Source organism: Triticum urartu, chromosome 7 (assembly GCF_003073215.2).
Source record: "Triticum urartu cultivar G1812 chromosome 7, Tu2.1, whole genome shotgun sequence".
Lineage (NCBI taxonomy): Eukaryota > Viridiplantae > Streptophyta > Magnoliopsida > Poales > Poaceae > Triticum > Triticum urartu.
The window spans coordinates 49,173,459-49,194,359 of record NC_053028.1 but is presented as its reverse complement, the minus strand read 5'-3'; the positions used below and the strand labels follow the sequence as shown (position 1 = coordinate 49,194,359).

At 47.5% G+C, this 20,901-nt stretch overlaps 1 protein-coding gene and 1 pseudogene across 1 annotated transcript; one reads left to right on the top strand and one right to left on the bottom strand.

Moving 5' to 3' along the window:
* Nucleotides 1-981: 981 nt before the first annotated feature.
* Nucleotides 982-3,612, bottom strand: LOC125523489 (F-box/LRR-repeat protein At2g43260-like). Its single transcript, XM_048688524.1, has 3 exons — nt 3,484-3,612; nt 3,324-3,402; nt 982-2,432 (listed from the first exon to the last, which is right to left on the bottom strand). Exon 3 carries the CDS (start codon nt 2,418-2,420, stop codon nt 1,818-1,820), a length of 603 nt encoding a protein of 200 aa, XP_048544481.1. The 5' UTR covers nt 2,421-2,432; nt 3,324-3,402; nt 3,484-3,612; the 3' UTR covers nt 982-1,817.
* An 11,966-nt stretch (nt 3,613-15,578) lies between these two features.
* LOC125522872 lies at nt 15,579-19,255 on the top strand (annotated as a pseudogene).
* The last annotated feature ends 1,646 nt before the right edge of the window (nt 19,256-20,901 follow it).

Below are 20,901 nucleotides of genomic sequence, written 5' to 3'. Positions count from 1 at the left end.
CAGGTTCAACTGCCTGGTCCTTTTTTGGGGGTAAAAGGAACAAGACTAGGTTCCACTATGACAATTCGGGTCACAGAAGCAGCAGCAAAGAAAGACCCCAGCTAGCAACACTTATACAAGATTTATATCACCGAGTAGGGCGTTTCGGTAATCAGGCTTATCTGCACCCGGTTAGAAAAAAAATCAAAACAAAATCAAAAAATTCCAACTTTTTTTTGTAGTAGACAATTTGATGCGTCAGGCCCGCTCCAAATTTTATGTCATTTGAACATCTGAGCAGCTCTCAGGAAAAAAGACAAATCAGACCAAAATAGTACATGAACAGTAAACTTTTTGTACAGACTTCCAATTTATCTTTTTTGCTGAGAGCTCCTCCTCAGATGTCCAAATGATTTGAAAATTGGAGCGAACCCCATGCATCAAATTATCTACCGCATAATAATTTTTCAGATTTTTTTTGAATTTTTCTAGTATTTGTTTTGATTTTTTTCGTCAGCTCAGGTGCAAATGAGCTCGGGTGCAGAGATGGAATTTCATATATCACCAACGTCTCTTCTCCCAACTGGTGAAAGTCAATCAATCAAGTTCATAAATAATTCATTCCTACCCCCCAAAAAGAATCTGGAAACAAAACCAAAAGCCAAGCTCTTTTCTCTGAAATGGTTGAAAGTCAATGGAACAAAGCCTGTACTTGCCAGAAAACAGAAACAATATTCGTGTTGAAGTAGTAAAACCTGCCACTGTAGTGACGATCAGACACAAAACCATGCTGCTGAGCACCAAAATGGCATGCAGCTTCCGAAATATGCCTGAACATGAAATCAGCAGGACCAAAGCGTGCACTGAACATGAAAGATCAAAATATTAAGCCACGGATGGGAGTAACTAAACTACTAACCATTTCAACAACTAAAATACCACAAATTCTCACGAAGGAATCAGCATTTCAAACTGCAACCATGCCTTAATAACAGCGCAAACTGAAAGTCAACAGGGGTGAACATGAACATTATAGCAGTTCTACATAGCAATAGCATAGACACACCATTTTTTACAACATCAACATGACGCTCAAGATAGCATAACAAGCACCAAGTGATGAGGCGCTACTTCAGACATACAAAGTGTTCGGTTCTACTAGTACTAAAAAAGTAAGAAGACAGAACAGAAAGCAAGGTTCATACAGGATAGATACTCCCAAGGGCACAACAAACAGCTAGTCGAAATCATTAAGATGGAGCCTGGCATCTTATAGCACCATGACGAATGGAGACTCCTTGTTCACAGCATCTTCTTCCTGCGCCTCAAACAATGGGACTGAAATCATGCTCTCTTGGAGGCGCTGCATAGTTAGCATAAAGTGGTTCCCAGGCTCCTTGGCTCGCACATATCCTAAAAACACACCATCAATGTCACAATGCAACAGACGGCCAACACACTGCTCGATCAACGGCTCACGCTCATTGATCACAGCCATCCTAGGGAGAGCATTGAGGTCAAACTTAAACGGTGGCAATGCCTCCATTGCTGACAAGTTAAACCGGTACTGAAAGCCCCAGGTTTCAGCATCATAGTCCTGCAACACCCAAACATCTAAATTGACAGTCATTGGTGGTGCAGCACAAGGCAAGGGAGCCGCACATATCCAACAATGTCACCTTCTCACCCAACTGTGCTGGGCGGCTCATCTGCCAGAATGTCTCGGCTACGGTGTCAAATACCGTTATGTTGAGGCCTGTTGCCCATGTTGCCCAGTGCAGGCGAGCACGATTGTGGACTGGTGGAGTATTGAAGGACAGGGTAGGAAACCCATATTTTCAAATTGTCGGCCATTGGATGCATCTTGGCTGGTCCGATCCAACTGTGAGTATGAAGTAATCAGGCAACTCAGTTGGGACGGCAGCCCCAATGAGTACCAAGTACGGCATTTGGTTCAAGTATGACGCCCAGAGAACCCGGTGTTCTCCAGATGTGTGGAGCCGGTAGAAGCCGACTACGCCGACGGCGCTGAAGCCTGGCCGTCGTGGAGGATGTGGCAGGGAAGCACACTTGCGGGTGGTAGGGTTGCAGATGTAGAAATTGGATTGCTTCTCCAGGATGAGGAGGCCATCACAAGCGGCATGGCATAGAGTCATCTCGTTTTTAAAGGGATCTGCGTTCCGGAGGACACGCTGTATCTTTTGATCACTAGGGGATCCGGCATGGCGGTAGATGCCCTCTATGTTTTTGATGATGGGGAGCGAGGGCTGGCGGTGGTGGTGGTTGAGGATGAACGCGTTGGTGGAAGTGCCGCTGCGCCACGACTGGCGGACGGCACGGCACCGAAGTACATCCTTGGCCGGCAGCCGGACAAGGATCTCGTCAACGACAAGCCACTCGGGCAGGTCGTCGAACACGGTCACGCCGCTGCTGTTCGGCATGTTGAATGCTAGCTGTTAAGAAAAAAAAAAGAACAAGCAAACATTAGTGTGGCGCATGAAGAAGAAACGTGATTTACTAAAAATCACTGTGGTGAAACTTCGAGTTTGGTCACTCTCCTCTTTTTATGGTGGACCGTTAGATTTATCAGCCGATTCTTGCTGCCATCAGTTTGGTCACTCATTTTATGGTGGACCGTTAGATCTATGCAAGTGGACCGGTGTTGGTTTTTGAACTTCTTTGTTCCTGATACCGCGCTGTGTCATTTGTGTGCATGCAGGTGTGAGGTGTGCGTGCTGGGCAACGAATCAGATCAGACTCCCTTGTATTTCAATTTTTGGTTTCAGAAAAAAATCAGTTTCATTTACACATATCAGACGTATAAATTATTCGCATTTGTTGTCATGGAGTAATTGATTTTTTTGCATGATCATAATCACCATATGAGAGCGACGACGCAATTTAAAAGAAAGTCTGCAGATTTAATAATTTTATACATTTACACATATCTGAAATGTAATGATTAAAGAGTACTACTTGCATTTTTGCAGTGACATTTACTCGTATCTAAAATGCAAAAATTACTAGTATTCGCAGAAACAAAAAAACATGTAACATCTACACGTAACTAAAATGTACTAAAAAAAATACTAGTTGTAAAAATTTATACAGATCTAGACTGACTAGATCCAGAAAGGAGCATTCTGATGAGCTCAAGCTACAGCAGTTTCATCCGTGCGGATCAGCCTTCTAAAAAGAGTTTCGTGAGAAAAGCAGGAGCGATAGAGAAACAAGAAATCATTGGACGCATGAAAATAGAAGAGAAAAAAAAGCAGATGGGCGACGATTTCGGCGATCTATCCGCTGAAAGGGGAGAATGGCAGGAGAGGGCCGAGAGGATTTACTCTGGAGGCGGCGCGACGGTGTTCCGTTCCCGGCGTCGCGACGGTGTTCCGTTCCCGGCGGCGTCTCTGGACTGACGATCTGGCGAAGCAAAGGGTCGGATGAGAAAGGGAAAAGAGGAATTAGAACGGAGCCGACGAGGCAACCTGGCACGGGACTCACCGGTCACCACGGACGGCTCGAATCTTGTCTTGGCTGGAAGACGACGGGGAAGAAGAAGGCGATGAGCAGGCGCAGAGTCTTCTTGGCGAAGCAGGTGAAACCTGCAAGCGGCCGATGGGACAAGACGAGCTGTGCTAGTGGACTGGAATTGATGAGGGGACCCAAAGGAAAGGAGGTGGAGGAGACGAAGCATCTCGGAGGCCAACCCTCGAAACACCAGCGTCAGTCCTAAAATTGAGATAAATACATAAGTCTTAGAACTTGTTCGTGACGGTTAGTTTGGTGCATAAACTTGTAAAATACGTGTTTCTGGTCATATAACTTGCGTGAGCGTGCAAATACGGTCACATTATCCGTACATAGGTGTATTCGCTGCCTATGTGGCATGCCAACATGACCAGGACCGATGTTTTTTTTAAAACACCCTTATTTTTCTACTTTGTACAAAAGCACTCCAACAATAGTTGCCCGCTGGATCCCATTGTCAATGTACATTGTAAATATATTGGGTCCATTGTCAGTGGCTAGTGCACGTGATGTTACTGTTTTTCAAAACACGCTTGTTTTTTTTTACTTTGTGCAAAAGCACTCCAACAATAGTTGTCCGCTGGGTCCTACGGTCAGTGTAAGTTGTAAATATATTGGGTTGGAAAAAATGGGACGAGCGAGTTCTAATCAACGACCTATTGTAATGGAGCCTGTCCACCCCAACTGATCGTACTTGGTATTTCATTTCGACTACTAAGGTATATCACCTCTAAAATAAAAAGTGCACATTCTGAATATATTTTCATTTCTCTAGATTTTCAAATTTAAAATTATTTGGATTCAAACCAATTTTTAGATGAATTATTCGAAACAAAATTATGTACATTCATTCTGCGCTATATATTCTTTTCTCTAGATTTTTTAATTTAAAATTATTTGAATTCAAACAAAATTTATTTATTTATTCCGGAGAAAATACACATACATTCATTCTGACCTATGTTTTCTTTTATCTAGATTTCCAATTTAAAATTATTTGAATTCGAACAAAATTTCCATTGATTTGTTCGAAAGAAATTTACGTACATTCATTATGAACTATATTTCTTTTATATAGATTTTTCAAATTCAAATAAAAATTAGTTGATTTGTCCGAAAAAAAATTACGTACATTCATTCTGACCCATATTTTCTTTTATCTAGATTTTCAGATTTAAAATTATTCGAATTCAAACAAAATTTTGTTGATTTGTCCCAAAAAAATACGTACATTCATTGGGCACTATATTTCCTTTTATCCTTATTTTCAAATTTTAAATTATTTGAATTCAAACAAAAAATTAGATGATTTGTCCAAAAAAAAACTATATTCCGCTTTTCTCGTTTGGTTTCTACTTTAACTCGTACGGTTTATCTTATATAAAGCTAATTGTGCTCTATAAACGTCAACAGTAAGAGGTCAAGTGGCTATCTAAGCTAGGCGAATCATAGCAGGTTGTGTGTTTGAATCCTGTTGCCGCTCTAGCACTTTTTATTCTATTTGAGGATTTTCTACATAAATAAATAAAATGCAAAGGTGCTTTTTGAAAAAAAAAGTGCATGCAGATTACCCACTGCGCCAGCCACTGACAGTGGGCCCCTGCCATGTTGGCAAGCCAAGCGTGCACATTATACAGTAGAAAAGCACCGTATATGAACAGAAAGACAAGTTAGATGACCAGAAATATGTATTTTACAAGTTTATGCACCAAATTGACCATCGCGTGCAAGTTCTGTGACTTATGATGTATTTACCTCCCTAAAATTCTATCGGTCCGCAAGCAAATCCGGGGTATTGCGGGAGTCCGGTCCACCGTCATGTTGGACTCACACATCCGGCTCACGTATGATGCGTTTGGTTCTGGTCGCTTCGGGGTTTTAATTTTTTTTCTCACCTAAGCATGGCTTTGGCCTTAGAGCAACTCCAATGGGGCGACCCAAACAGACGGCACATTTGTCTGTTTTTTGTCCGTTTGGGTCGGCCGCCCGCCGGGCGTCCGTCCACTTTTGCATTTGGGTCGGCAATGCGCCCAATGCGTCAATCCATTTCATGTCCGCATTCAACTTTTAAATAAAAAAGGCCCGCGGCCGATAATGCCAGCGGCCATGTCTCATGCCGGCACCATGCCGGCACCATGCCAGCACCGACATACAATGCCGACTTCAGAAAATACCACAGTTCATGCTGGCGCACTCGCTAGCCGGCCGGCACACATACCAGCACACAAAAAATGGTGGGACTTGAGTTCGACCACGCCATCGCGGCTCCCGTGGTCATGCCGGCACACCTGCCGGCATACAAAAAGACGGCCCTCGACGCCATAGATCACTCGTCCTCGAACTTGAGCATGTCGGCCTGCATCTTCTCGAACCACGGCCTCTTCCTTGGCGACAAAGGTGTTGAGATCCACCTTCATGATCTCCACCCCGGTCATCATGCTTGCAAGAGCCACTTCTTTCGCCTTTGCCTTTGCGTTGGCGGCCTCGATCTCTAGCATCTGGGCTTGCTTCTCCGCCTCGAGCTCGAACATCTTGGCTTGCTTCTCGGCGTCAAGATCAAGCCTCGTTCTTTGGATCTCCATGAAAGCATCCATTTGCCCCGCCTTGAAACGTCGGCGCTCCTCCTCTCTTGAGTCCTTCTTATTCATCATGCCGTCCACACTTGCGATCAAGGCGTTGGTGGCCGCATCTCGCTTGTCCTCCTTCTTGGAGTTTGTCTTCCCCCGCGGCCGTGCCGGCTCGCCCTCCCCAACATCCTCCACGGCGCCCTTCCCCTCACGTGCCTTGAGCGCGGCATATTGTGCATTGAACTTCTCTTCGTTCTTGATGACCCGATAGCAATGGGAGAGGTTGAAGCACTTGCCATTGTGTTGAACCTTGAATGCCTCCAAAGCTTGAAATGCCTACAAAATGTTTCCATGCAAGCATATGGGCAAGTGATAGCAAATGAAGACGTAAAAGAATGATCTTGATGGCACAAAAGAGGGCGGCTTGCTTGCTATCATACCATGTCTTGCACGCCGATGCCGCTCACGGGGCGGGCCTTGACGCTCTCAAGGGTGGCGCAAAACTTGTTGCACTCTTGTTGGATCACCCTCCACCGCTTGGAAATGGAGACCCACCAGCGCGTGCTCACAAATTGGTAAGGTGGAAACTTCTTGCGCTCATGAAACTTGCGGTGCACACGAGTCCAAAAGGTCGAATGCTTTTGCTCGGCGCCCGTCTTTGAGTCTTGTCCAATGTCTCGCCAACACTCGCAAAGAAGCTTGTCCTCGGCAGCTGTGTACGCCTTCGTGCGCTTGCTCTTCCGCTTCGGCTTAGGACCGACGGTTTGGTTGGCGAGCTCGTCCTCGAACAAAGGCTCCACTTCGATGTCGCACTTGTCCTCTTCCTCTAGCCCATACTCCTCCAGGAACTCGTGGTCGAGGGGGAAGCCGTCCAGGTCGATGCCGACCTGATCACGCATGAAGGCCGCCTGCTCGGGATCATAGCCAGCGGCCGGCGTGAACGCCCCGCGGCCGTCCTGGCTTTGTGTCTCGTCGGAATCGTAGCCAGCGTCCGGCGCACCACCCTCGAAGATGAGGTTTTGCATGTAGTCCTCGTCGACGGTGGTCGGCATTTCCTCGAACAAGTTACGGGCGTCCGGGAGCCCGCCGGCTGGTGTCTGTCGCGCGCGTTTCCTCGTGTCGCCGGACGACGAGCCACCGACCACCGGGGTGGCGTTGAGGTCGATGGGCGCGGACGCGGGCGTGGAAGGCGCGACCACGCTCACGTCGGGTGAGCACTCCCCGGAGAGGCGGGAGGCCTGCGGGTAGACGTGGAAGCCGGGGACCGGGTTGCAAACCGACGCGCGGGGTGAGTCGGGCAGCACCATCCGAGGAAACGCCGACGAGCCGGTGCTGGTCGCGGCGACGGCGGCTTGGAGGACGTTGTGCTGGCTAGGGTTTACCCCTAGCATGTAGAGCGCATCCCTCGTTGTCGTGGCGACGCGGGCGTTGGTGAACTCCTGTTACGCGGCGGCGACGGCGGCCTCGTCCCTCGCGTCCGCGGCGTGCCTCCGGCCCTTCCTTTTGGCCGACTCCCTTGCCCGCTGTTTGCACCTCTTGAGCACTGCGCTGGATTTCCCCAAAGAGGAGAGGATGATGCAGCAAAGTAGTGTAAGTATTTCCCTCAGTTTTTGAGAACCAAGGTATCAATCGAGTAGGAGGCTACGCGCGAGTCCCTCGTACCTACACAAAAACAATAGCTCAACGCAACCAACGCGCTTAGGGGTTGTCAATCCCTTCATGGTCACTTACGAAAGTGAGATCTGATAGAGATGATAAATAATATTTTTGGTATTTTTGGTATAGAGATGCAAAGTAAAAAGTAAAAGCAAAGCAATAATAAAGTGATGGAGATTGATATGATGAGAAAGAGACCCGGGGGCCATAGGTTTCACTAGTGGCTTCTCTCAAGAGCATAAGTATTCTATGGTAGGTGAACAAATTACTGTTGAGCAATTGACATAATTGAGCATAGTTATGAGAATATCTAGGTATGATCATGTATATAGGCATCACGTCCGAGACAAGTAGACCGACTTCTGCCTGCATCTACTCTATTACTCAACTCATCGACCCTATCCAGCATGCATCTAGAGTATTAAGTTAAAAACAGAGTAACACCTTAAGCAAGATGACATGATGTAGAGGGATAGTTTCATGCAATATGATAAAAACCCCATCTTGTTATCCTCGATGGCAACAATACAATACGTGCCTTGCTGCCCCTTCTGTCACTGGGAAAGGACACCACAAGATCGAACCCAAAGCTAAGAACTTCTCCCATGGCAAGAACAACCAATCAAGTAGGCCAAACCAAACTGATAATTCGAAGAGACTTGCAAAGATAACCAATCATACATAAAAGAATTCAGAGAAGATTCAAATATTATTCATAGATAGACTTGATCATAAACCCACAATTCATCGGTCTCAACAAACACACCGCAAAAAGAAGATTACATCGAATAGATCTCAACAAGAGAGGGGGAGAACATTGTATTGAGATCTAAAAGGAGAGAAGAAGCCATCTAGCTACTAACTATGGACCCGTAGGTCTGAAGTAAACTACTCACACTTCATCGGAGGGGCTTGGATGATGATGTAGAAGCCCTCCGTGATCGATGCCCCCTCCGGCGGAGCTCCGGAACAGGCCCCAAGATGGGATCTCGTGGATACAGAAAGTTGCGGCGGTGGAATTAGGTTTTTGGCTCCGTCCTCGATCGTTTGGGGGTACGTAGGTATATATAGAAGGAAGGAGTATGTCGATGGAGCTTCGAGGGGCCCACGAGGCAGGGGGCGCCCCCTGGGGGGCGCGCCCTCCACCCTCGTGACCGCCTCGTGGCTTTCTTGACGGAGGGTCCAAGTCTCCTGGATCTTATCTGATGAGAAAATCACATTTCCGAAGGTTTCATTCCGTTTGGACTCCGTTTGATATTCTGTTTCTCCGAAACACTGAAATAAGCAAAAAAACAACAATTCTGGGCTGGGCCTCCAGTTAATAGGTTAGTCTCAAAAATAATATAAAAGTGGAAAATAAAGCCCAATATAGTCCAAAACAGTAGATAATATAGCATGGAGCAATCAAAAATTATAGATACGTTGGAGACGTATCACTGTTCGGGTGTCAGCGCCTTCTTCGGCTTGGTCGCGGCGGCGGTCTTGCACGGGGCACGAGGCTTGCCTTTCCCAGAGGGGGCGACGACGCCGGACGAGGTGAGGGAGGCGAGGCCGGCAGCGGCGTCGAGGTCGATGGCGTCCTCCATGGCTGGTTGGGGGGCGGGGGCGCACGCGGGCGGGAGCGTTTTTAGGGAAAATAGGGGGGAATGTCTGTGGATGCCACTGACCGGCGGGCCCGGGAAGAGGAGTAGGCGCGCGCGCGCGTCCGTCTCGTGTCCGCGCCGACGCAAATCCGGCTTAAAATTGGGCCTGTAATGGGTCGCCCGCGGACGAAAAACGGACGCGCGTCTGTTTGGGTCGGCGCGTTAGGCCGCCACTTTTGTCCGCGCCGACCCAAACGGACGCGGGCGGACAAAATGGGTCGGCCCATTGGAGTTGCTCTTATATGAATTTGCTACTTGCTGACGTATTTTGTGTGTGCGTTGGTATTGGTTGTGTGCATCATAATTGTGCAGAGGTCGGGTGTATGCTCATTGTTTATCCTTTTGATGCTTCATTTTGCATCAATAAAATCTATCTTTTGTCGAAAAATGCCCCTAGGTAAGTTTCTTCTTGTAGCTTGGCGCTTCTTCTTCGAATCAATTTTCTGGGCTCCGATCGTACTCAAGTTTGTCCGTAGGAACGGATTAGACAGGGTTTCGGGCGCAAATTCCTGGTAGCTCCTCGGTGCGGCGTGGTTACACTTTCTTGTCATGCATATGCGACGAGGAGATTTAGTTTGAGGTTCTTTGAATCGATTCAAGGGTTCAACTGCGACAACTGCAGCTCGAGGACACTGATCCTTAGGGGCATATTCATGAAAGAACACTTCTGTATTGTCATCGACAAGATCAGGCTGGCTTTGTTATAGGATTGGCAAAAACAACACGTCAACCAGTGGCGGAGCTACACCTGAACAAAACAATGCCATGGCCCGCCTAGCCCTAGACCAATATACAAAGGAGTGAAGGTAAATTTGTACCAAAATTTAGGATCCCCTGTAGCCTAACCAGTCTGCCCATCCAACATTTTGAAGGCGTCACTGGTCGTCGTACATTTGGGACCATCGAACAACCTAAGAGCAACTCCAACGGTCCGATCCAAACGGACGACGTTTTTGTTCGCTTTTTGTTCGTTTGGGCTGGCCGCCCGCCCAGCGTCTGTCCTTTTTTAGATTTGGGTTGGCAGTGCGCCTAACGCGTCGACCCATTTCATAACCGCGTATGTTGTATATCATGCCAGCGACCATGTCGTCGCCATGGTTTTGGCGCAGGGTCTCGCGCCTCTCCCGCGGTTTTTCACCGACGAGGATCGTCGTGTTCACTGGAGGCGGCAGCGTCGCCTCGCCATCGCCGAGATGGACGTGGAAGCCATGGTGGTGTGGCGCGAACGCTTTCCGCAGGAAATCGTCGATAAGCGCCAGTTCTACAAGCAAAGGAGGACGGAGAGGGAGGCGAGGAGGACAGAGCGAGCCGCCTATCGGGAGGACAAGCGTGCGCGGAAGCAGGCCGCTCAATTGAAACTGAAACTACGAGAAATGTCGGGGTGGTACTTCGAGGACGAGCAGTATGCTGACGCCTACATTCAGACGTCGGAGGAGAACATTATCGAGTCGGAGTCGGAAAGCGACGACGAGTAGTTGGTCTTTTCTTTTATCTGTGTACCCTACAACTATCTATGTATCATTTTTCTATCGGAAAAAATGGCCAGCGGCGCCGGCGACGAAGCAGGCGGGGAGGGTGTGCTGTTGGATGTGGAGAGACCAATATGCCACTGACTAGCAGGCCCAGGAAGAAGAAAGGGCGAGCGCGCGCGTCTGTCTTGTGTCCGCGCCGATGCAAATCCGGCTCAAAAATGGGTCAGGAATGGGTCGGTAGGCGGATGAAAGCGGACGCGCATCCGTTTAGGTCGGCGTGTTGGGCCGACTTTTGTGTCCGCACCGATTCAAACAGATGGCGACAGATGAAATGGGTCGCCCCATTGGAGTTGCTCTAAACTGACCCAATTTGGGATCCCCTGTAGCTGACTCATTTTGAAGGCGTCACTGGTCGTTCGATGGTCCAAGGTGTTTGATGTAATTTTTATTATATTTAGGTTGTTTTATATTTCTGACGTGGACCTTAATAATCATCTTTTTCTAGAAAAAGGTTTACTATGATGAAGCTTATTTATCTCTTGTTGAATGGGGTCAGTTTTAGCAGAGTGTTGCTGCTATACACTTTGAAAAACCCCGTTTAGCAGATGGAAGATTAATGATTTCTGCAGTTATATCCGTTCGTTCGTTCGTTCTTCTCAGTCAAAGCGCTGCTTCCTCCCTTCCCTCATCAATTCCACCCCACGTAGCACATCTACCCTCTGCCCGTCCAGTCCCATCGTCGACAGCTTGCAGAGAGTGGTGCACTGCGCGTTTCACACCGCCCGCCCTCCTCCTTACACACACACTTCGCCACCAGCCTCCCATGAAATATCCAGAACATTTTGGAAAAAAGTCCTTCAGTTCTCCGAGAATTGCACACAGGTACAGTAGTCCCTCAGATGCCATTGGATTAGAGATCCGAAGGCCCAAAAGCTCATATCACGGGAGCACCTGTGCCTCGAGATACTCACTCACCAGCCTCCCCTCTCCCCTTTTGCACAATGCCAACCCCTAAAACGGACCGTCGATGCGTCCGCAAACAGTGGTAGAGGAGCCGGGCATAGTAGCCGGCCATCCAACTATGCCCGCATACATTTCAAATGACGATCATCATACACCCCGGATGATTTTCATTTACACCGGACCCATTTATTACATTTTTGACATATTGCATTAAATAAAAGTGTCCGCACCTACTATAAATCTTCGATGGCGCCCACCCTCCAGATCCTTGTTGTGCCTTTCTATGTCCATGTCTGGCGCCGTGAGCCCTGAAAAGTGAAGTTGCGTCGCTGGTGAGGATGAGTAAGACATAGGACACATACTTACCCACATGGGACACGAGGCACCGTCGTCTCCAATGTCCTAGCTACTCTTCCTCGTCGGAGTCAACGACCTGACCGTCGTCGATGGAGGTGAGGTCGATGATAGACGTGGATGGGTCGGTCTCGTGGTCGTAGTGGCGCCAATGGCAAGCAACTGTCGGTGTTTCTGTCGGTGACAGCCTGCACGTCCGCCGCCACCGCACGAGTGTTGACGGCGGCCTTGTAGAGTGCCCGCTGCTCCTCAACGAGTTTGAATTCTCCGTGGCCATGGTTGAACAACCTCCTCGCTCACGAACTCATCATATATCTGGCCCTCTATTTGCCGGTAATACGCGAGGAGGTCAAGGTTGTAGCCCTGCTGCTCCTGTGCGTACTGGAACTCCGACACCGGCTCCTCCTCCGCCATAACGGTGTCGAAGTGAGCTCGTGTCTGCTCCATGGTCAAGTCGGCATGGACCAATGCAAGCAGGGGCTCCGTTTCATCGTCGGAGGCTTCCTCCATGGCTGGGTCATCATTGCTCACCTCCGGCGAGCTTGCTAGCAAACCTACCTGTATTCGCTACGCACAACATCCCTACCAGCTGACTGCAAGGCTGGTCACCTCGTGATTCTGCTCCATCGACGGACTCTTCCACATCGCTCTAGAACTCGTGGTCATGGTGGAGGTGGCACACATAGGAAGATTGGAAGAAGATATGTTTGTATTGTGGATGGTGTTGGTCCAGGACGTGTTTAAATAGCGGGTGCTGGACAGCCAAGCGGCGGGTTATGTCAATGCAGGCGCCGGAGCGGGATTTTTGGACTGCCGCACCTTTTTAATGCCGATGGATGAACATATGGGCAATTGGTTCTAATGTGGTAGATAGACGTCCCACCCCATCCAATCACGTTGCTCCAGCCTAGAACAATCGCGGAGACCACGGCGCGATGCGGGCGGTGCTCGATCAACACGCCACTTCAATGCTGGCTTTAGTGAGAGGTCACGTCCACTCTGGGCTAGCATGAATGCGACGCTAGCGCTCTGGACCGGCATGATTGTGCGACAATCGATTCGTGTGGGCGTGGGAGAGGTTTTCTGATCCGAGGTAGCGGACTCTTATGTTACAGCAGTCTGGACCCTCCCGCAAACCGCTTGGTCTGGTTTACGGGATTTCAGAAATTAGGACTGGCCCGCGGACCGATGAGGTACCATTTTGGATGGCAAACTGTGTTCAGACAGCTACATCCGAATGTATGCACACGTTTTAAGGGTCCGTGTTGGAGATGCCCTTGTTAGTCGCCAAAGTCCCTTCTTCCCTTGGACATATACGCCCTCCAAAGATGGGGGGGGGGGGGGGGGGGGGGGAACATCGCCGCCAGTGGCGGAGCGAGAAAAAATGTATCACTGGGGCCGAGTGTTGTTAAAACTGATTAGGGGGGAGGGGCAAGCCATTAAAAAACTGATTTTTAACAGCAAATAATCACTATTTTTCACTGTTCATTAAAAAAATGCACTAAATCCCTGATTTTAGGGGGGGGGGGGGGGCGGGGGGTCCCCCCCCCGTCCCTGCCACTGATCGTCGCCCTCACTCGATCATGCCGCTCCAAAGCAGAGTAAATCCTCTTTCTTATACCTATCTTTACATTATGTGCCTTAAGCCCATAGATCGCCGAAGCAGTTTCTTCATGTGCCAAATTCGTTGTTTTTCTCTCTTTCTTTTTTCGCGTGTTGTTCGAATCTTTGCTTTTCTTTTTTGTCTTACTAGTTAAATGCCCACACGATGCTATGAGCCATAATTCAAATAAAATGTATTGCTATTTGCCAACAATGCTTGGAAATTCGAAGGGAGCACCTAGACGCCAATTAACTAAAACAAAAATAGTGTTTTCGTCTAACTCGCTTGCCGCTGCTAATGTTATTTTTCCTCCCAACACCGTCTCCTTTCTCCACCCGGTCAACCCGACCACCTCCACCAGCCTAATTGCATGTTGTCGCCGTGTGCCACCCCACACCCTGGACGAGCCGCCATCACCCCTAGTCATCTCTCTAAACTCGACCATCATCTCCAACACCAATGACTGCGGACGACCTCTATGAAGGTGGGTATTTTAAAAAATACAATAATTACATTTTGAAGTTTCAAAAAATTCTGAAAAAAATTATACACATTCATATAAATGTATTCTACATGTGTATAAAATCTCACAACGAAATACATTACGGTGAGAGCTACACAAAAAAGAGAAAAATCATGCATTTCTAATACTGAACAGTGTTTGCACTGTTCATCAATTTGAAAACCGTGATTTGTCTTTTTTTGTGTAGTTCTCATCATAATGTATTTCATCTTCAAAATTTACACACATGTAGAATATATCCATGTTAAATGTATGTTCTTTTCAGAATTTTTTGAAACTTTAAAATATGTTTTTTGATTTTTTCAAAATACCCACCTCCATGGAGGTCGACCGCCGTTGGCATTTTGCGCCCCACGCACCCCTTACTCAGACCCGTCAACCCTCTGCCTTGTCTCTCCTCCATTGGGTGTTTCCAAACTCATTTTGATAAAGTCGTTCTCCATAAATCATGCTAATCATCGATGCTTTTATTTAGAGAGCTAAAGATGCAAAGTTGACACACTAATCTTTACTCAAGAAGTCTTGAAGCGAGTATAAAAAAAATCATGTAGCTTCACAAACGAATTGTATATGTATGTTGTACTATAGCAATGCCAAAATTATCTTTCCAAACATTGGAAAAAACAAAATACTTATTTGATCATTTTAGAAGAAATGAAAAGGATTACCAAATATATGTGACATGCATTGAAAAACTGCAGATTTTGAATCAGCTTTTGCGTGTATTCATATTCCACTACTATATGATTAGCCATAATAACTAACCGTCCTCCATCAGCTCTCACAAATATAAGGAACTCCTATCCTTGATGCACTAAACTAACTTTCAATTTCATCACGACCAGTTCTTGCCCTCATCGCCCTGCTAGGATGAAAAAGATACTGAAAATAAAGTGATATGGGTACATCAAGCAATGAGGATTACAAATATGGAGAGATGCACTGGAAATTCTCAAAAAAAATAAAGAGGTGTGTTTAGGGCACATCTAGATGTGTTCTAATTATTGCACATCTAAATGAGTGAATCAAGCATAAAGAGAAAGAGAAAAAAAGAAAAAGAAAATATCCACACGAATCTCAACGTAAGATCAATGACATAGGACTTAGATGTGCAATATTTAGAGCACAGATGTGCTTTAGCAAAATTGTAAAGTTTAATATGATGGCCTCGATCTTAATTTATCTCGTGTTGAACGGGGTTAATGGTTTTAGCAGACGGAAACTTAAAGATTTCTTCAGGTTACTGGTGCAGGAGCTGGGTCTGAACGCATCCGAGCGCTTCTTCTCTCCCCTCATCAGTTCCACTTCCACCCCTACGCAGCAGCAGCAGCGCAGCTACTTTCTGCTCGTCCAGTCCCATCTTCCACAGCTTGCAGCTGGCAGCACTGGCAGAGAGTGGTGCACGCCGTGATCCAGTTTCACACCGCCCATCCTCTTCCTTGCACGCTCACCGCCAGTTTCGCATCCGAGGTTGGTCGCCAAAGTGACTTCTTTCCCCGGGCGCCTGCCCTCCATAGACGCCGGCAGGAAGACCGTCGCCCTCGCTCGACCGTGCCGGCTCCAAAGCAGAGTAAATCCTCTCGGATCTCTCCGTCCATTCTCTCCTCTCCGCTCCTCTAAGCCGGTAGATCGGCGGAGCGCTTCTTTCTTGCGCCAAATCCGTCGCTTATTTTTATCTTTTGCTTTTCTTTTTTCTCTTGCTTGCTAGTATCAGCGAGGAACCAGCATCCCGGGCAGCGGCGACGCGACCGTGTTGGACGACCTGCCGGAGTGGCTTGTCGTCGACGAGATCCTCTCCCGGCTGCCTGTCAAGGACGTGTTCCGCTGCCGCGCCGTCCGCAGGTCGTGGCGCAGCGGCACGTCCACCGACGCCTTCATCCTCGGCCACCACCGCCGCCAGCCCTCGCTGCCCATCATCGAGCACGACCATGGCATCAGCCTCCGCCTCCAGTGGTCAGAAGATACGGCCCCTGCTCCGGTACGCAAGCCTCGATATATATGCATGCGCTTCATAACCTGTGACGGGCTCCTCATCTTGTGGCGGGGTTCAGATTTCTACATCTGCAACCCGGCCACCCGCAAGTGCGCCCCGCTGCCGCATCCTCCACGACAACAGTTCATCAGCCCCATCACCGGAGTCGACGTGCTCGGCTTCTACCCGGCACCAGCCATCTGGAGAATACCGGGTGCTCTGGGTGTCGTACGCCTCGTACGCCTCACCCATGGGGACATTCCTCGCCGCTGTTGAGGTTGAGCAGCCTGATTACTTTGTCTTCACCGTGGGATCGGACCAGCCAAGACGCATCCAATGGCCGACAGTTTCAGAAGATGGGTGTCCTGCTGCCCGGTCCAACCATCCACCAATCCATCATCGTGGTAGCCTGCACTGGGCAATGGGTTGCAGCATAACGGTATTTGACACCATAGCCGAGACATTCCGGCAGATGAGCCGCCCGGCACAATTGGGCAGCTACGTGCTATTATTGGATACGGGCGACAACCTTGCTTTGTATGCCAGCACGGCAGCACCGACCATGACCGCGTCACTGTGGATGTCTGGGTGCTGGAGGACTATGATGCACAGATCCGGGGGTTTCGATACCGGATTAACTTGTTAGCGATGGAGGCATCTCCACCGCTTAAGTAGTGGAAATCTATCCCTAGGCTGGCTGTGATCAACGAGCGTGAGCTGTTGATGGCGCAGCGTCCTCATCGTCTGTTGCATTGTGACATTGATGGTGTGTTTTTAGGAAATGTCGAAAGCGAAGAGCATGAGAACCACTTGACGCTTTCTTGGCATCGCTTCCATGAGAGCATGGTTTCAGTCCCATTGTTTGAGGTGCAAGAAGAAGTAGATGCCGTGAGCAACGAGCCTCCTCCATTCGTCATGGTGCTACAAGATGATGCGATGCTCCATCTTAATGGGTTGGACTAGTAGTTTCATGTGCCCTTGGTAGTATCTACCCTATATCTGTATGAACCTTGCTTTCTGTTCTATGTTCTTACTTTTCAGTACTACTAGTAGAACCAAATCGAACACATTGTATTTCTGAAGTAGTACTCTAGTATCATCGCTTCGTATGTATCTTGAACATCGTGCTAATGTATGTTATGAACAATGTGTTGGGCTAAGTCCCTCCACATGGAGGTGTGTTGGCAGCCCAACATCAACCCACACAAGTCCAACACATATGAACCGTTGATCTATTCTGCATCCAACGGTTGTGAGTGTTTCCTGGTGAAGGGAGCAAGGAGCCACCCCATCCCTTGCTGGGTGTGGCTGCCAGTGAGATCACACAAGAAAAAACACAACCTGAGAGAGGAAGAAGAAGAAGCAGAGGTTCTGTCCAGATTTGCTGCATCTGACTAGACAGTGTTCAAGCTGATGGTTGGAGGCTCAAACGTGCTTGGATCGACCCCAAACTTGGTGAGCTCATTCCTTACTTTGAGTACTTCGATCTGGTTAGCTGGTTTGAGGATTGGGTCAATGGAGCATCAGATGTGAGAGTGGTTTTGTCAACTCTGACTGCTGCAGTTTCAGAACAGAGTAGTTTTGGGAGACGAATAGTTTGGGTAGGCAAACGATGTCCGATTGAGCTGAAATTTGGAGGGGATCTCAGAAACTCGTGCGTCTACTTGTCTGCCAAATTTGGTGCTGTTTGGTTCAACGGTTTAAGAGCAGTTTGCAAAACACTGGAGGGTACAGAAGCTGTGTAAACTCTGCTTTGCTGAAATCTTGTCTCTTGTGGTTTTTGTTGTTGTTGTTGCCGGTTGGCAATGTGGAGAGTGTGTTGTAAATCTCTCTAGAGGTTCTAGAGAAGACTTTGTACTCATCATTCTCATAGTAAAGTTGTGTGGATCGGTCGGTCATCCACAGCCGTGGTTTTTTTACGCCTTAAGTTGTGGAGGTTTTTCCACGTTAAATCCCGTGTCACATGTGCATGTTGTTTGTGTTATTCCGCTGCTTACTTGTTGGTTGAACCTGTCCTCAAAGTTCATCACAAGTGAAGGGGGCTGTGTAGTGTGCATATTTGCCGTGTCGGTGAATTTGTGCAGCGCATTGTTGTTGTCCAGCCTCAACAAAGTGGTATCAGAGCCTTGGTTTGCTTGTGCAAATTGCTGAGTTTCTTGTGGTGAAAGATGGAAGTGAATACCAGTAGAATGATATCTTTGAATGGTACAAATTATCAAGCATGGAAGGGCAAGATGGAGGACTTGTTGTATGTGAAAGAATACTGGAAGTCACTGTTCTCCACTGAGATGCCGGAGGGCATTGAGGAAGGTCAGTGGAAGGTACTTCATCACCAAGCTTGTGGGTTCATTCGGCAATGGGTCGATGATAATGTTTTGAACCATATCACTGATGAGACACATGCACGCACCTTATGGCAGAAATTGGAAGAGTTGTTTGCCTGGAAAGAAGGTACAAACAAGATGTTCTTGATCAAACAGTTGATGTGCTTGAGGTACAAAGAGGGCACACTAATTGCAAATCATGTGAATACATTCCAAGGCATTATAAATCAGCTTTCTTCAATGGGAATAACATTTGAAGATGAAGTGAGAGCTTTGCTGCTACTAGGCTCATTACCGGACAGCTGGGAGACCTTTAAGGTCACGGTTTGCAATTCAGCACCTAATGGAGTTGTCACTTGGAATCTTGTGAAAACCAGGGTACTAAATGAAGAATCCAGAAAGGTGGCTGAAGCTAGTTCTTCCTCACATTCAGAGGTGTTGGTCACTCAGTCCAGGGGGAGAAGCAAGAGCAGAGGTCCAGGTAAAGGGGCAGAAAGAGGTAGGAGAAAATCAAAAAGTAAGTTTGCTGATTATGAGTGCCATCACTGCCATTAGAAGGGCCACATTAAGTGGCAATGTGACAAGTGGAAGAAAGACAAGAAGAAAAAGAAGAAGCAAGATCAGAAGCAAGTTGACAGTGATAGTGACACAGAGGGCAACCGAGTTACTGCAGTAGAAGAGGACATCATGCTTGTTATGCATGAAGAAAATGAGGGCAGATTTGGTTCCACTGTTGAGGAGAGGATCACTGTTGTTTCTGATGAAACCGTCAACCTTGTGGATGGTGACGAGATGATTTGGATATCAGACAGCGGTGCTACCATTCATGCTAGATCTCGCAGAGAGCTTTTCACTAACTATATCAGGTGATTTTGGTGTTGTGAAGATGGGGAAAAATGATAGAGTAGCCATTATTGGAAAAGGAGATGTGCATTTGGAGACCGCAAATGGTACAAAGTTAGTCCTCAAATCTGTGAGGCATGTTGAGGCACTTCATCTCAATATCATTTCAGTTGGTTTGCTTGATGGAGATGATTACTTCAGCAGTTTTGGTAAAGGGGAGTACAAGCTCACCAAAGGCAACATGATTGTTGCAAGAGGTAAAATGGTCTCAGTGTTGTATCATGTTCATGCTAAGCTCTTTAGTTCTTCTGTCAACGCATTAGAGAAGGATGATCATTGTGCTTTATGGCACAAGAGACTTAGGCACATGAGTGAGAAGGGGATGACAGTGCTAGCGAAGAAAAAATTGTTGAAGGGTGTGAAAGGAGTTCACATCAAGAAATGTTCAGATTGTCTAGCAGGGAAGCAACACAGAGTTGCCTTCAAGACTCTACCTCCTCACAAGAAGCCCGAGAAGCTAGACTTGATACATTCCAATGTTTGCAAAATGTTGGTAAGATCTCTTGGTGGTGCTAAGTACTTTGTGACTTTTATTGATGACTTTTCCAGGAAAGTTTGGGCCTTCACTTTGAGGACCAAAGATCAAGTACTAGGTGTATTCAAGCAATTCCAAGCCTCGGTTGAGAGAGAAACTGAGAATAAGATCAAGTGCATTCGCACTGATAATGGAGGAGAGTATATTGGGCCATTTGATGCATATTGTAAGCAGCAAGGTATTAGGCATCAATTTACTCCCTCGAAGACACCACAGCTGAATGGTCTTGCTGAGAGTATGAACAAGACAATTGTGGAGAGAGTTAGATGCTTGTTGTCAAGTGCAAAGCTACGCAAACACTTTTGGGGTGAGGCTTTGATGACTGCAGTTTATCTTATTAATCTCTCACCAAGTTACCCTTTCCAGGGAGATGTCCCTAACAGGGTCTGGTGTGACAAGGACGTCTCATATGACCACCTGAAGGTTTTTGGGTGCAAGGCCTTTGTTCATATTCCTCAAGATGAAAGGTCAAAGCTTGATTCGAAGACACGGCAGTGTATCTTTCTTGGTTATGGTGGTGATGAGTTTGGCTACAAGCTGTTTGACCCTATAGCAAGGAAAGTTGTGAGAAGCCGTGATGTTGTGTTTTTTGAAGACCAAACAATTGAGGATATTGTGAAGACAAAGGGGCAGGTTCCTCCTCAGCAGCAGCAAGACATTATTGATTCTGACCCAGTTCTTGCAGCTCCAGCTTATGTGCAAGTTGAAGCAGATGCAGAAGATGTACAAGATGATGTACATGGTGGTGCAGGTGAAGAAGATGCTCCCCAACAGTAACAACAAGAGTATGATGCTGAATTTGATGATCCGGATCAGCAGGAAGCACCAGCACCAGAAAGTCCACCAGCTGCTCCACTCAGAAGATCCAACAGGGGT

Bases quoted from the DNA above. Each gene is read 5' to 3' on its own strand.
- LOC125523489 (XM_048688524.1), bottom strand. From the start codon at position 2,420: ATGCCGAACAGCAGCGGCGTGACCGTGTTCGACGACCTGCCCGAGTGG.